General features: G+C 40.9%; 3 protein-coding genes across 4 annotated transcripts in view; 1 reads left to right on the top strand and 2 right to left on the bottom strand.

Moving 5' to 3' along the window:
• Positions 1-3,404: 3,404 nt before the first annotated feature.
• Positions 3,405-5,473, bottom strand: LOC134219621 (uncharacterized). Its single transcript, XM_062698409.1, has 3 exons — positions 5,315-5,473; positions 4,844-5,242; positions 3,405-4,785 (listed from the first exon to the last, which is right to left on the bottom strand). The coding sequence occupies exons 1-3, from the start codon at positions 5,388-5,390 to the stop codon at positions 3,893-3,895; spliced, it is 1,368 nt and encodes a 455-aa protein (XP_062554393.1). The 5' UTR covers positions 5,391-5,473; the 3' UTR covers positions 3,405-3,892.
• Positions 5,474-5,891: 418 nt separating this feature from the next.
• Positions 5,892-7,108, bottom strand: LOC134219613 (AN1-type zinc finger protein 2A). Its single transcript, XM_062698401.1, has 3 exons — positions 6,825-7,108; positions 6,711-6,753; positions 5,892-6,638 (listed from the first exon to the last, which is right to left on the bottom strand). The coding sequence occupies exons 1-3, from the start codon at positions 6,877-6,879 to the stop codon at positions 6,035-6,037; spliced, it is 702 nt and encodes a 233-aa protein (XP_062554385.1). The 5' UTR covers positions 6,880-7,108; the 3' UTR covers positions 5,892-6,034.
• A 3,663-nt stretch (positions 7,109-10,771) lies between these two features.
• LOC134219684 (exocyst complex component 2) overlaps positions 10,772-16,298 on the top strand; it is a 44,455-nt gene continuing 38,928 nt past the window's right edge. Inside the window, exons 1-6 of one of the 2 annotated variants that reach the window (XM_062698512.1) lie at positions 10,772-11,896; positions 11,959-12,777; positions 12,839-13,221; positions 13,380-13,796; positions 13,906-13,962; positions 14,022-14,133. In XM_062698512.1, coding sequence (XP_062554496.1) covers positions 10,958-11,896; positions 11,959-12,777; positions 12,839-13,221; positions 13,380-13,796; positions 13,906-13,962; positions 14,022-14,097 — 2,691 coding nt within the window. In that variant the 5' untranslated portion in view covers positions 10,772-10,957 and the 3' untranslated portion in view covers positions 14,098-14,133. Of the gene's footprint in view, positions 11,897-11,958; positions 12,778-12,838; positions 13,222-13,379; positions 13,797-13,905; positions 13,963-14,021; positions 14,321-16,298 lie in introns of those variants that run through there. The other variant, XM_062698506.1, reaches the window with a different exon arrangement.

Below are 16,298 nucleotides of genomic sequence, written 5' to 3'. Positions count from 1 at the left end.
GGAGTGTGGGCTATGAACGTTGATTATGCTGAAGTTGAAGAACCGGCAATCAGCAACCATATACTTATGTCAATTAAATAAAATTTTCACTTCTACTTCTTCCACTGCAACAAGTACAGTAGACGTTCGATAACTGCCAGTAATTTAACTGCAATGCTTTTTAACTGCAATTCGATAGTTGCAACAGTTTATCAGTTATCGGACCGCTAAACTTCAACCAGATGTCAGACTCAATGACAGCTGCATTGCGCTGCACATTTAGATGCTCTTTTATTGCATCTGACATCGATTGACAACCGTTTGACGTCTAGAATCCGTTGCAGTTATCGAACGGCATTCGTTAACTGAGAAGTAAACATTTTGCAGTTATCGAACGGCTACTGTAGTTCGTTTTACTGCCATTTCAATAAAAATGTGCGTTATGAATTGCCCATGCGAAGTTTCCATTACGACTCTTAATTTTAGTTTTTCACGATATACTTAACCTTACTCGTGATTTTGCATAAATAAATAAAATATCATAAAAACCCGTCCAAAACGATAACAAACATATTTGCCGAAGGAATGAAGAAAATCCATCCAGCCGTTTTCGAGTTATGCAGATACGAACACAGACCATTTCATTCTTGTTATATAGATAACGATTTCAGGAACACCGTCTCGCGCATGAAAAGCGAAATGAGAATCAGTTTGCTAAGTATTGTTGGGGGGACGGTCAAGACTAGAAATCTCGTTCAGGACAATGGCGCAGTCGGTAGGATGGAATCAAAATATCTTTACAATCTAATGTAGCTCGCAATACGCCTAAAAGAAATACATTTCAAACGATTATATTCTAATAAAAAATTAATTGATTGCTGATATCACATTGCAGTAAAGTGAATAATTTATTCGACATTATCGCATCTACTATACATTGCAAAAGCAGCCCTAAAGCCTTCTTCATCCGTGCTCTTCTATCGATCTTGGTTCCGCTGTTTGGTGCTAACTGGTTTAATAAATACCAAGATATTGAAAGTCACCGACCTTCTCCACTGCGTGCCCGCCTAACGTTATGTTAGAGGGGTTGTTCATGATAACATCTAATTGTGAATGAGCCTGGAACTCCCTAAGGAACTCGTCTAAGGAAGCCACACAGATTTTCGTGGTTCAGACGATCGAAAGCTTTTATTTAGTCAATGAATACCAAATAGAGAGAGAGAGTTGGAATTTGTTGGCCTGCTTGATTAGTCAATACACTGCAATTCAAAGGTTCAACTAAAACGTGAAATGTGTTGTAAGATAGAGAGACATGGTGTGTATTAGCAGAGAACATCCAGAAGCCATAAGTATTCGCCAACCGTTTTCTACGTTTTATAATTCGATCTCTAGCCATAATGTCAACAACGAAGATGCTATCGAATGCCTCATTTGATTTTACTAACGCAAACGAGAATGCACTTTTGTTAGAAGGGCTTTCGAACGTATACTGAGTGAAATGGAATCTTCAGATCAGGAGTTTTCGGGTTTGAGTTTTGCCTTAAGGTTTAACAGAAATCCTTTGATTTGCAATGAGATTTCTGTTAAAATAAAAGGCATTTCTGTTTAACCAGCAGCTTTGCTGCTGTTCTTTGATGCTCAATAGTGATCACTGGAATTTTATGTGTGTGTGTGTCATCCTCTATCCCTCACCCAGCTGGGGGTGTTGGTTAAGTAGTACTACGAATAATTTGATCAGATCTCATGCTCCATAATGGTGCCCTTTTTGTTACGAAGACTAGTACTACAAAAAGGATTCACTTTTGAAGCAAGCAATGTTTCTTCAGAAAGTGTTGGGAATGGGATGTACTAGTTGTTCATAACAGGTACAGCAAAACTTCACAAGGACGCCCTTATTCGTAATAGCTACTCAGGGAATAGAAGGCCGAGAAGAGCCACCGTTGCTAGCTAAAGCTTGAACCGGATATCTGGGACTCCCACAATACCCGCGGCAATAGAAGCAAACGATGCCCTGTACGTATTTAGTTGTATTTTTAAAGAATTTATAAGTTTACAGTCAATTAAACAAACAGAATAAAAAATAATGAATTGGAACGTGGTCACCGGATTAATTCCTCCACTATCGAACGAAATAACTCCTGTTTTGAATCCAAGGAATATCCAATAAGACAACATAAGAGTCATGCGTATCACATTTCTCATCCTACTACGCCATGCTGAACAGTGGGTGATTCAGCGGCTGCAAGGATGCTCATAAGTTTCGTGGCTGTGGAGGCTCCGGTAGCTGCTTATGTCGAAGGCGAGCTGTGGCTGCCACAATTAAATTGGTTCGGCTCAGCAAAAACTCCAGTGTGTTCGAGTCTATCAATATTATTTCACTCTTTGGTAAAAATCGTCATCCCGAAAAACGCTCTCTACAAGTGAATGAAAGTTGTGTTTATCAGTGATTTTAAATCATATACGAGCGATCATGTTATTCTTTTTTGAACAAATAATGTCTTTTTTTAATATTTTAGTTGCTAATTCACATATGGATAGCAGAAGCAAAATTGATTAGAAACTAAATATAGAGCATGGTGGACAAGACCCTTTTGGTGGACCCTTTATGGTGGACGATTTAATTGTTACTACAGTCCGATTATACGAAATCGAATCAACGCGTATAAAACATACAAAAGAATTCATCAAGTTATCAAAAAAATCGCGTCGTTTACTCAAAATTCTATAGAGTTAGTTTATATTATTGCTGCAGAAATAAACATACAAACAGCAAAATGGTACGATATCCGGCGGTTTTGTTCTAAAAAACAGCGGATTGATAGAAATGTTGCAACATAATCTCATCAATATTTGCATCTTCTACTAAATATACAGCAGACAAAAATGGGAAATGTATACAGCCAGCACAACGGTTTCATACCGAAATGCATTTCATATCAATAATGGGACAGGTATGCTGGCTGCGGCGGGAGAATAAGTCGAAAAGGATTCTAGATCTAGATATTCAAATTCTACCTACAAATACTAAAGAGTATGTAAGAAAGGATACTAAGAAATGACGATTGGAATAATCTCACGAAATTCTGGATCTGGCATCTTAGGTTCTGTTGCTTTTTCACATCGTCACCATAACGTTTTGTTTCGGAACTGATATGCCGCAATATTGTGTCGCTTATCGGTAATAGCAGTCGGTTCTCGGTTTCGTGTGCTAACGAAGAAAAGATGTCCATGCTTAGTGTCTTCTGCTATATGCTTCATCTTATCGTTGAACTGAAACCAAAAGATCCACGATGTTTTATTCTAAAACGCGAAATATTGCTGGAAAAAAATCAGCAGACAAAATTTGACACCTCGATTCACTCGCGGCACACTACGATCTCCCATAGTGATCACTGGAATTTTATATACATAAAAAACGACCTCAATTTTTGTTCAACTCATGATTTATTAAATTAATTTTACTAAATACTAATAAAATCATTTTTTTCTTAACGTTTGCAATTAATGAAATTCGATTCAAGTAATAATTTTGTTCATTAATTCGAATACCAAAATCTGTTGTGGTGGACTTTTAGCGCGATGTTTTTTGTACAACTTTGCCTAACAGTACGTTTTTTAAATTCCATTAGTTACGGTATTAAAGCAGTGACATATTATACCAAATATGACAATAATACTTCAAAAGTTTAGTATAAGCTGCAGTTAGTGCTTTTTCCTTGTAATTCAACCAACGAGCTGTTGGGCAGAAATGTAGGAAACACATGGCGCGCAAAGTCCTGTCTTAGTTTTATTTTGACAAACTACTAAGTCATCGAACCCACATTACTAAATGATCAAAATCATCTCATTGATTAGGTAAACTTCTAAAAATTTCCTTACACATATAATGAAAGCAAAACAAACTCCGCTGCATTTAGCAAAGTTTGAAATCTACCTCCATGTCAAAACCACGCTTCTCATATTCAACCACGTGCTTTTTGAGCATCTGCTCCACATTGATGCAGTCAAGCTTTTCCTGAATTCGCGTCTTCAGCGGATTCTCGATGGCGTCCATGATCTGGTAGCGCAAAAGATTCGGCAAAATATTGACCACCGCTTCGACCACGTAGTCCAGCGTTCCGGCCCCATCACAACGCACTTGAATGTTGCCAAGCTCCAGCTGAATGTCGTTCAGTTTGGGTTTTTTGCGCAGGTCCAGTGGCTGTTGTACCTCGAACGATACCTTGATGTGTTCCACCGTGAACTGGGCCTGCCCAGCCCGAGATACCATTCCTCGCCCGACAGACACTTCCCACTGTGTGGAACCCATGATGCGTTGCGTACCGACCTGCATCGTCAACGCGACCGTATTGTTCTGCATTAGAATTCCAATGTCTCCGTAGCGGTAGAAACTGGAAACACCTCGGATCCAGGTGTGCGAAGTGTGCATTCCGAATATCCCGGCAGTGGTGTTGTAGTCTGGGATGAGGTAGGGATCGAATTTCTTATTGCGCACAAGCATGCGAGCCTCACCGATGGCCATGTCCAGAGGGGATATCGAATTCGGGAACACAATGCTGTACTCGGTAGTCATGTTCTCCACGCGGGTGTCGATTTCTGCGCGAATTTTTGAGTAAGCTTCGCTTAGCATGAACGGTTTGATTGTGTCGAATACCAAATTGGAGGCCGAGTTGACAACGCTCTGGAAAATGCTACCCATGAAGCCCAAATTCTGGAAATCCATCGACATGTCATCGAAAGCGATGTCAAGACTTATGTCCTGGGTGCGCACTTTACCGTCACGATCAACGGCTAAGGAAACGTTCCCTGAAATTCAAGCGATTCAGCAATTGGACGTCGTTGGAGTTAGATAACGGCACCTTACCTTTGGTCATAACGTTTTTTAACACCACTGTGAAAGGACCTTCAGCTCGATTGAAAAACGTACTCATCGTGTAATTGCCCTTGACGAGCATCTCATCGATCTGGACTCCGGTTTGAACCTTCATCGTGTTCAGTTCGGTTTTGAACATTTTGATGCGGAATTTGGACAAACCGTACGCCAGCACATTCTTCATGTGCATCTTGGCTATCGAGAAGGACTGTTTGATCTCTGGAATCGGCATGGGGTCGGGGACGGTTGCCCCTGGTAAACCAACCGGATCTTCCTGTTTGTATAAATCGATCACGGCGAATAACTGGGCCGAGATGAGCTGTTCTCCGGCCTGTTGGTTGTTCTTATCCACATTTTCCGACCCGGATTCTTCCGTCGAGGATGATTTGTCTAGGAAGGAATATAAATTCCAATGAATCGAAAAGTCACAGAAACGCTATGTTGACCTCGTAAATGGCCTACCCTCGTCACATCGCACCGTACTGATAAGAAGGCAATTGAACAACAATAGTGCGATTAGCAAGCGTGCTTTGAACATCACTGAACGATCGTCGACGACGCGTTTTACGTCTATCTTATTCGGAATGATCACTAAGACTGAGTGGACGAGAGATGATCCTCTGAGTGAGTCAATGCCGTGCGAGCTGTTATCAATAATTATTCGCAGGATCAGAGGACCAAGGAGAGAGTGATTTGTGTTTGAGAGAAAGCATGTTGAAGATTTGTTATCAGTGACAGCAACAGTTGGTGGTAGGTATAATATGATAATAATGACGAATCGTCCCATGTTTTGTTGCTCGATGCCCAGTTAGAATATTTTCATGTTAAATAATCGGGCGACTTTAAACATGATCTCTTTGAGTTGGATGGATCGAACGATCAACCTCATCAGTTTCCTTTTGATTTAAGAATACTTTCGTCCCACTGTTCCTAAAAGGTACAAATTATTAACCACTGAATATCGACAAATGTGTGCTGGTGTGGACTAAGTAGTATTTAATAAAGAACTTTCGGCATAAATTAAACATAAGACAACAACTATTCTTAAACATTTATATAATCTTCACTGTAAGCAAGCATAAAAGATAGTAATAAGGACGTGTAAAACTACGTACTCTAGGAAAGGAATTCGAAGAAAAGCTTCCACCGATTGTCATCCCTGATCTGTTGTCTGCTTAAGAATCACGAGAGGTTACACTTATCTTTAGCATTGTTGCCACCAACAGGTATGCCACTGCGGGTCGGATTCCTACCGTTGCCAGTTGCGTCTCGAGCTGCGCGAGCCCGATCCTCCTCTTCGTCCTGCATCGATAAAGCTAACGCTCGAGCCAAGGCCTCATCTTCCGACATATTGCCCTGAACGGCTGTAGCCAGTTGAGAAACATTCGTTCTTGACTGCACTGACTGCGGTGTACTACGCGAACTTAGTTGCTGACGTTGCAACGCCGCCTGGGCAGCAAGACTTCTTTGAGGGGCACCTCTGCTAGCCCCCTGACATTCGTGATCGACCGTATGGCGATGCTTTAGGCAGTAGTTCTGTTTGCAAACTCCACAGGAAAACGGTACCAGTTCCTTTTTCTTGCAGTTTTTGAACGAACAGCGATTGGTGTAGATTTTCTTTTTCTCCGATTTGCAAAACTGATCGATATGAGCACCGACGGTGACATCCGGAGAAACGTCTCGCGCCGTGGGCACTGGTTCACTGCACAGCGGACAGATCGGAACTTGGACGTCCTTTTTGTAAGACGAATGACAGGAATGTGTTTGATAGCTAAAATGTTCCGAGCTGCAGAAGGAAATAAAAGTTTGTGATTAGCTCAAGGTCATACACCTGATTATGATTCTTTGTCATACTCACCAGAAAATCTCCCCACAAGCATCGCATTTCATTGGAAGAAAATCTGGTAAAAGAAGCATCATCAGTTGCTGTTTTTACATTAAATTGATGTAAATATAAGAAATAAATTCTTACCGAGCTTGTTGCAATAATTTTGCGAGCAATGTTTACCCATATGTGGAAATTCCATTTTATTTTATTTCTTTTCACAACGTATCACTTAAAACACTTCCTGGTGTTCTCACCGTAGTTACACGATCAGATTCAAACGAATGATGAAAAAGCTTACTATTATTAAATATTTATAGGCCAGCAAGAGGAGCAAGAGACGCTTCCACAATTTGCTGGATGCTTCCAAAATGATTAGTATTCCTCCTGATGCATGGACATGACTAAACGAAAATGACGAAAATATGGTTTTCGATGATCATTTGAATGACAACTTATCTGACATTTTGCTTCATTTGATATTCTGTGCGTTTGCTTTCAGCGGCTCTGAAGTGTACCCGATAAAAAATGGTGAGTAGTATAATTACTGCGGCTTAAAAGGGGTAATTTCTCAGGGTACTGAAGAGTGACGGATTGTGCAGGTTCCAATGAATTATTGGCAGTGGCTGATTTTCTACTCGCCGCTATCACATCCAGGCGCTATAGTATATGCGCAAAATAGCCAGCATGAGTTAGAGTTAGAAAGTGGCCATCTTCTACAAAGTTTTCCGAATTATCTGTTAGCACAGACAAACAGACATAATACTAATGACACACTGGTAGTATTCGTACCATGGTACAAGTTGTACCACTAGTGTGTCACCTTGTACCATGCTGGTACAACGTGGAAAACCATGGTACAATATGTACTAGGGTATATAACCGTGGTACTTGTACCATCAGTGTAACACTCGTCAAATTTCCATCGTTCACTGATTTACTGGTCAATTCAAATAATCATTAGTTGGCCAATCGGTCACTAGTGGGGCGCGCATCGGATTTGCTCGAGTTTGACATATGCTCATTACCGCCATCTGGTTTGTGATTTGCCCAACTAACTGAAATCAACAGATGTCGTTAGTGTTTAAATGACGATTAATTTTATGATTGAATGTTCAATGTGTTATGTCTGTTTGTCTGTGCTGTTAGGTTGGTTATTATGTAAGATTTGAAAGGGTAGTCAAAACCAGAAGTTTAGTTTGAAACCGCAATACTCGTTGGCGCTCGAGTTGAGTCGAATCGAGTCAAGTGCGAGACACTGAAGATGGCCTTACTGTAGAAGTCGAAATAAGTATCTGTCAAAAGTACAACCAAGTGGTGGAATTAAATGGAATTGTACAAACTCGTCTTATGGCAAGTAACTTTGTAGAATACGGCAATATTCTGAAAATTCCAGATTTTGAGATATTTAACCTATCAGTTTATTTTTTATACACTAGCGCCGCTTAGAGCATCATTATCGGTCGCGAGCATTTTAATCACCCGCGCAGCGCTTTCATTTTAGTTTCGTCACTCGTTTCCGTATCGGTCACTATTTTCGGCTCTCAATTTGGTTGCTGTATTCCGTACCGGTGACGTTTGACAGTTGACAGTTCATCAAATAGCAGCGCTCTTATCGCGCTACCAAATTTGGTCACCTGTCAGTCGCGCTACTGTTATAGCAGCGCGTTTAGTAGCGACCGGTAAAGTGTCAAGTAATGATACTGCGCTGCCAAACGGCTCAAACTCACCACCGGTAATCTTGCTCTTAGCGATTGTGTTTAAAACAAGGGGTTAGAAACTTCGCCACAACGTGGCAAACCGACTTTTGCACCACGGAAACACCCTTTAACACACTTCGACACACTCAGTGATTTACTGAAAATTATCTTGGCACCACTGCATATCATTTGACGTTTGTTTTTTGTTTATTTTGTTCTGAGATTTTTTTCAGATTTTGTTGACCTCGGTGGTTCCTGATTTCCTGTGTGGCACACATCGCAAACCCGAGCCTGGCACGGATTTATTCCCGTCTGGACCGCTTTGGTTAGACACGTGTGGCTTCCGCTTCGTCAACTCCGTGTGGCCAACACATAGATACTAAGGTGAGGAAATCCATTTTCTGTGTGCGTAACATGCCTTCCTGAAGAAGTTTCCACTCAGAAAGGTAAGGTGTATTACTTGTGAAAAAACCAGTGGCGTTTTCCTAACCTCAATCTACCTGTGCACTAGGTTTAAATTTGAGGAAACAATGTGCGGAAATGCATACAATAACTAGATTTTGATTAGTTTAAACTAGTCTGTTAATTTTATTTCCCATTTGAGCTATCAAAATACCATAATTTTCATTTTTTGGATCAGTGCACAGGTAAAAAGTGAGGTTTCGTGACGCCACTAGAAAAAAAACAAAGTGTTTGGTTTTCTCTATGTTCGTACGGGAAGGAAAACAATCCAAATAGCAGCTAATATGCAGCTTCAAAGCTGTAATATATTGCAATGATTCGTTTTTTGTCATATAAATACAAATGTTACCTTACATTATCGTTTTCTTCTTCTATGCCCTTATCCGAGACAATTTCTCCAATTAGGGTAATGGTACCAATAGTCGAGGTATGAGTAGATCAACAAAAGAAAATATTGATATGAGAAATTTAAGTTAAGAAATTTTTTAGTGGAATGTCTTCACTTGTCATAAGGGATTGTACAAACTCGTCGTATGACAAGAGAAATTTAAACTTTTAATACCTTAGCCAATAGATAAACTAATAAATTTGCTAACAAAAATGAGATTGGTGTCATTTAACATCGACAACTACCAAATATCGCTTGCACCACTATAATGGGTTCACTGTTCCTTTAGTAGCGGTAAGAAATAATTTTGGTTCCCATAGTGCTGCCCTGGCTCCAACGGCTTCACAGGCTCGAACCATTTAGTGCGTCTAGTTATAGTGGGCAGGTACTCGCGAACCAAACCCCTTGGTTATAGCCTATTCAGATTACGCCATTAATCTTAATAAATATCGTGTACAAGTGGAATTAAAAATTGAATGTATGTGGATGGGCATCAAGCTACTCTTTATCAAATTTATTATAATAAATGGCGCAATTTTAAACGGCTATTAGCTCAATCAGCATATCACGAATGTACATGTATAACAAGATTAGTTTAGAATCGAGCTTAGAATGTATAAACTGATTCGAGCTTTTTTAATTCGTTTATAATAAATATCTTTGCAAAGCAATATTTTATAAAACTGGAAAACTTTGGAAACCAATTTCATTTATAACACATTCTACTTTCCACTTAATTTGTGAGTGCTAAGAAAAATGTATGTCTCTTACGAACCGAAGTTTGCCGCATTGTTATATAATAGCAAATTAAAGATTAGTACAAACAAACTTTTCCCTAAGAATCCAACATTCTTCTCAAAAACCTGAAATGGCCCAACAATTCCCAATGAAAACCCAAAAATCAATCTACTTGTAGTTTTGTATTGTGATTAATTGGAATATGCTTTTGCATATTTTAATACTTCCATCAGAAACAAAGAAGCTCTTAATGAATCATTGGCCGTGAAATTTTGCAATATTTGATTCGTTTTGAAATATCATGCATCGTTTTCATGATCTGTCAGACAGTGAGTACTGTGTTCAGCTTTAGATAATCGATGCAATTAAACAGAAAGTAGAAGTAAAATGTCTATAAGAGTGGCACTATTCATACAATTTCAATTTAATCCAAACAAGAATGATTGGAATAACATACATATTTCAAAGCAGGCAGCAAGAACAATAACAAATATGACAGAAGCATGGAAGATGACCGATGTCACACATACTTTTGCAATCTTATTGGGACTGCACTGAAAATGTTCGTTTATGTGGTGCAAAATTATGCACTTTCCGGTGTAGCTACACCACAAAAACGAAAACGACATTAGATGTATAACTAAAATATCTTTTCTTTCGCTATACTGATTTCAGAAAGTTTACTCCTAGTGTGCCGCTGTAAGCTTTGATCGTGATAGTCGATTCATTCAATGTAGGCTCTTTTCAAATGTTAAGCGATATACATTTATTTTTCAGTAACGGGTTTGGTCAACGAAAAATCGAAAAAGCAAACGAAGAAAACCGATTGTCTTTTTATTTACAAATTCCATCGTAGTTTCCTGCAGAAACTATCGAAAATAATTTTATTATATTTTTTATCAAGTTTATTTGCAAACGTGGATATTTATTCAACTTGTCGACAGTGCAAAGTGCTATCCAAAGTGTAGTGTGCATTAAGGGCATTAAGCGAAATGGTAAACCGCCCCGTCGTGACCGGGCTCTCGCCGAAGGAGGGCCCGCCGGGAACGCGAGTCACTATTCGGGGCGAGTTCCTGGGTGCGAAAGCATCTGATATGGTTGGGCTCACCATCTGTGGTTGCGACTGTCTGCTGTCGGCCGAGTGGAAATCGGACAAGAAAATCATCGCCCGAACCGGTGCCGCCAAGGGGAAAGGGGACATTATCGTCACGACACGGGCTGGTGGCACCGGGACCAGCACGGTGCAGTTTAGGGCGTACTACGAAACGATTGGTCCGATGAAAGAATCGGCGGTGTGGATCGAAGAGTCGCCAATGCAGTCGCTGGCATGGGGTAGACGCTCGCTGGCCCCGACGGGGTACATTCAGGAGGATCCCCTTGGGCTGTCCATCGAGGGCAATGATAAAAAATTTCCGGAAGATTTGCGAGATATTTTTCCTGAGGGGTCAGGTGATTTGTCGCAAGAAAACTTTCTTCCGGGGTGGTTCCTGTTGGAGAACCATCACGCAACATCGTTTGATGATTTGAAGGCAGGGCTGTCCTATCTGCGACGCCGGGTGGAGAGTCAAAAGGAAGGACAATTGTCGTTTTTGAAGTCCAATGCCGGATCAGTGATGGATCAATTGGACACCTTGATGGCACTACGGGATCGAGTAACGCAGGATTCTAAAACGCACGGAAAAGATCAGGTCAATGATCTGGAGAAAGCGATAAAAAACTCGATAGATGCCTCGCAGGAACTGTTCAAGGATGTGCTGGCCAGGAAGGAAAAGGCGGATGCCACAAGAGCGGCGCTGTCGGCGTTGTCGCGGCATAAGTTTTTATTCTGTTTGCCAAATTCGGTAGAGAAGAGCGCTGCCAAGAATGAGTTTGACATCGTGGTGAATGACTACGCCCGGGTGAAGAATCTTTTCGGGAAGACGGAAGTTCCGGTATGTTTTGAGTTACAGAATAAGTTTGAAAGAATAAATTGATTCCTTTTTTCATTCCACAGATATTCATGAAGGTGCTCGAGGAAGTGGATATGAAAATTCTTGCCATCAGGCAGCAGTTGCACGTAAAAATAAAAGAGATGCCACAAGGAGTCGAGCAACAGAAGAAACTGGTTAAAGCTTTGATCAGTTTGGAAGCCCAGCAAGCGGGAACCAACGTTGCCAGCATGTTGGTCATAGAAGATCCAGCCTGGGATGCGATTGAAGCTCGGGCTAAGTATCTCGAAGAGACATTCCTCAAGACATGTGAGCAGTATACTGGAAAGGAAACCAATCCGACTGAACCGAAATCGAGAGCTGATCCAAATGCCACTCCGAATCGTGTGCAGTTTTGTGAAGAAATGACTGAAATAGCCGCAAGTCAGTTCCCAGATTTGTGGCGACTAGGTCAGGCCTACTTTACTGGCGAGTTGAGAGGGGCAGGCCAGCCGAAGCCGGGTAATTTTAAACGGATCATCCTTTCTGTGATTGAGAAGTTCTGTTTGTACTTGAAGGCCGCTCTGCTCCCGGCTGGAAACCAGCGTTCTCTTTTAGCTGGAAGCATGAAAGGTTTACCGACATGGCCGGCAACTAACCTTTCGCTAAATTACTTAATCACGTGGCTTCCACATTGTTTACGTTACGTGAGAGTCTCCTACGCTACACTCATCCGACTGGATCTGCCCGGTGAGGCATTGGATATAGTGTTGAAGTTTATCGACGAACTTCGGCTTTACTGTCTTTCTTCGATCTTGAAGAAAGCAAATGAGAAGGTTAAAAAACTACACGAGAAGGAAACATGGGAATTTTCGGTGCCCGATTTTGCAGGAGCAACATCTTTGGTGAGTATAAGGAGGGTTGCATCTACAATTGATTTATCTTTAAATTTATTTGTAATTGCAGCCTTCTAAATTGGAGGAAATTCTTTTCGAGGCGATCGAAGATGCTCAGACGCTCTGTCTTACGCCGGAGGTACGGGAAACATCTCTGCTGGAGCCCCACTCGGACGGACAGCGGGAAATGTCCAAACGCTTTCAGGAGATCCTGGGAACGTTTTGTGGAGTAATCGAGACCTTGGCCCTTCAACGCTCTGACGAAGAGCCACAGCATGCCCCGATGTTATCACAGTTGATTGGCTTTCCTGCGGCGCTGCTACAGCAACAGATGTCCGGCGATAAAAGCTGGGGATCCACGATCACCTGGGAACAACGACTACTTTGCTGTTTGTCAAACTGTATTTACTGTAACAAGATATTCTTCCCCAAACTAAGCGGAATGTTTACTAAGTAAGAATTGGGGCAGTCAGTAAGACTGTTCAACATTAACATTATTTCAATATGCCCTTTTTCTAAGTCGTTTTACAAGTTAATGTTGAACAGTTCTGTGTTTTGTTTTTGAATCCATATTCAGTAACGACATGAATAACATTTTTTTTGTATTTCAGACACAACTATCCGGTGCCTACAATCGCCATCGAAAACTCCCGCTCCACAGTGAACACTCTATTCAGCAGCCTGCTGGACATGTACGTGGAACACAAGAGTGATCCCCTGGTGGGTACCATCGAACCGTCCATGTACATCGGCCGCTTCCAGTGGGACCAGGTCGGCGCATCGGACAAGCTCAGTCCCTACGCGCACGAGTGCTGCGACAATCTAGTTTCGGTTTATTCGGAGATTTTCTCCATCTCGCCGGTCCTGCTCAGACCAGTGTTGGACCCGATCGTGCAAACCGTGGCCGAAGAGCTCGCCCGGCTGATGACCTGCGTGCAGAAGTTCAACGTCACTGGGGCACTGCAAGCAAAGGTGGACATCCACGTGATACGCGACGCGGTGCGGGTTTACAGCAACGAAACGGCAAAGTAAGTTCTTTCCGTCCAAAAAAAGATTCCGAACTTAGTCCTTTAATGAGACGATACTTATGGATCTGAAACCTGCAAAATTAACACTAATCACGTATTTTCTTTACAGGTCATTTTTTGTCGAAGCATTGGAAGCTATCCCACAGGTTCCGGATTCGGAAGAACAGTAATGTCATTTTAGCCTGAAAATTTTGTGCAAAATATATCAAAGTTTCCTTTTTACAGAGTCCAGAAAACAGTTCAACAGATCAAGAACAATATGCGTCTTCAGCTAATGTGTCTACAGGTATTGGATCCTTGACACGACTCGATCAACTGCAAAATGATGTACACCAAGGTAAGAAAGTGATGTCTCATTATTCCCCTTAGATCCCATACGAATTCAGATGTTATTTAACCTGACCTAATTAATCATATGATAATGAATTCTGATATTTTATGCACCGTTTGATGAAAATATTTAAAATTATTAGAGTAGGGTACAATTATAAATCCCATTTAATGGAAACACTAAATGTCAAAAAGTATTAGGCTCGTCATTGAATCCGAACTCGTCCTTTAAGCATTATTAAAAACGAGGGGAAGGGGGAGTCTCTGAATTATCCACTTCTTTCTAAGAAACTAGGTCTCAAGACCGTCCTGTCAAAGCGCGGAAAAAATAGAAGGAAGCTGGAGACTTCAGATATTCCTTCTAACCCTAACATTGGAAATAATTCTTATCCTATCGAACTGAGCAATTGATTGATTCATGACGAAATTGAGCAAATGGAATCTACCTCTAGCCCTACCTACCTCTGATTCGATCCATGTGAAAAAGCAAAGGATTTTTCTGGCTTTAGGAATGCGACTTTGAGTAACCTTCAGGGGATCAAGGTTTCATTTCAAATTGCCAGGAAGGGTGACTGCCGCGTTTTGCCGGGATCCTTTGACGATCGCAAACGCCTTCTTCAGTATTGAACTGTGAAGCGCCATAAATTCAAAGTCGTCTTGAAAGGTCTCCCCAGTAATGATGAATCACTGGATGACATAAAAAATTTGACTTGGATTTTCACCAGTCCAAGTAATTAAGATGAAAAAGAAATCTCGCTCTGGTACTTCCCAGAGGGGTATTTCTCAACAACTTTATTCTATTCACTTTAATAAAAGTCAACTAAATAATATGAAAAGGCCTGTATTATGTTCCATGTCCGTGTTACATGGGAACATTTCCGCAGGCCTGGGGGAAATTTCCAAAATCCCACTCAGTGCCGTAAGTGCCAAAAATGGGGCACGGAACTAAACATTGCCACATGGATGCTAAATGCATGATTTGTGCAGGAACCTCTCACGCCAAGGACGCCTGTCCTGTCAGAGAAGATTCCAATAAATTTAAATGTGCCAATTGTAGGGAACAATCATAAATCCAATGTCTAGGAATGCCCTTCACGCAAAAAGTTTTGAATTCCCATGCAAAATTGATGACGGGAAATTGTGATAGGATCCCAGATTCCCAGCCGGATAAACATATTTCAAACGCTCAAAATCCGCAATAATTTGCCGGTTGAGCAATTCATACCCACCACAATCAACGAACTAATTTTGCTCCTACCTCTCACCGGGTAACGGATAATTTTTCAAACATGCCTACTAGGGTGGTTCAAAAAATCGATTCTGCTCCACAGTGCTCATCTGATTCTTTACCATGTTCTGAGTGGCCTCTGAAAGTTTGAGCTCATTTGGATTAAAACTGATTTAGCACAAGCTGTTTCAAGTTTGCATGCAAATTAGTATGAAGAAATTTATTTTTTCATTATACTGTTAATGACGCTTCCTTATTAAGCGCAGGTTAAAAGAAAACCTACATAGCTAAAAGGAATACTCAACAGCTTTCACCCAACGAAAATCGCATGTTGATTAATCGCCCCAATAATTAGTAATCGAATTTAATCTATACCGTGGTTTTCTGGAGCTAATTACATAACTCATCAACAGGCAACATTGCTGCTCGTGGCGCGAAAGATAGCAAACACAAATTCAGGCTACTATGTTGCACTGCACATTTCAGTGATGCCCTCAAAGAAGTTTAACGATCATGACTAAAGATTCGCAACCTGTCTTAAAATCGATTACTAATTATTGGGGCGATTAATCAACATGCGATTTTCGTTGGGTGAAAGCTGTTGAGTATTCCTTTTAGCTATGTAGGTTTTCTTTTAACTTGCGCTTAATGGGGAAGCGTCATAAACAGTATAATGAAAAAATAAATTTCCCCATACCAATTTGCATACAAACTTGAAACGGCTTGTGCTAAATCAGTTTTAATCCAAATGAGCTCAAATTTTCAGAGGACACTCAGAACATGGTAAAGAATCAGATGAGCACTGTGGAGCAAAATCGATTTTTTGAACCACCCTATGCAAGCATCGCTGCAGACAGGCAAAATTTCATTTCTGAAAATTTACCGGCGATGAATGATTTTCATACCCATTCTTCAACGGAAAATAACGTTCATTCTGACGACTC

Source organism: Armigeres subalbatus, chromosome 1 (genome assembly GCF_024139115.2).
Source record: "Armigeres subalbatus isolate Guangzhou_Male chromosome 1, GZ_Asu_2, whole genome shotgun sequence".
NCBI lineage: Eukaryota > Metazoa > Arthropoda > Insecta > Diptera > Culicidae > Armigeres > Armigeres subalbatus.
Note: the sequence above shows the minus strand (reverse complement) of the source record. Positions and strands in the feature narration are given on the sequence as shown.

Coding starts and splice junctions, on each gene's coding strand:
- LOC134219621 (XM_062698409.1), bottom strand. CDS start 5,390: ATGTTCAAAGCACGCTTGCTAATCGCACTATTGTTGTTCAATTGCCTT. Junction 5,243..5,314: donor TACGGTGCGATGTGACGAGG/GTAGGCCATTTA, acceptor ATTCCTTCCTAG/ACAAATCATCCTCGACGGAA. Junction 4,786..4,843: donor AAAAAACGTTATGACCAAAG/GTAAGGTGCCGT, acceptor CTTGAATTTCAG/GGAACGTTTCCTTAGCCGTT.
- LOC134219613 (XM_062698401.1), bottom strand. CDS start 6,879: ATGGAATTTCCACATATGGGTAAACATTGCTCGCAAAATTATTGCAAC. Junction 6,754..6,824: donor AAATTATTGCAACAAGCTCG/GTAAGAATTTAT, acceptor TTCTTTTACCAG/ATTTTCTTCCAATGAAATGC. Junction 6,639..6,710: donor GCTTGTGGGGAGATTTTCTG/GTGAGTATGACA, acceptor TTCCTTCTGCAG/CTCGGAACATTTTAGCTATC.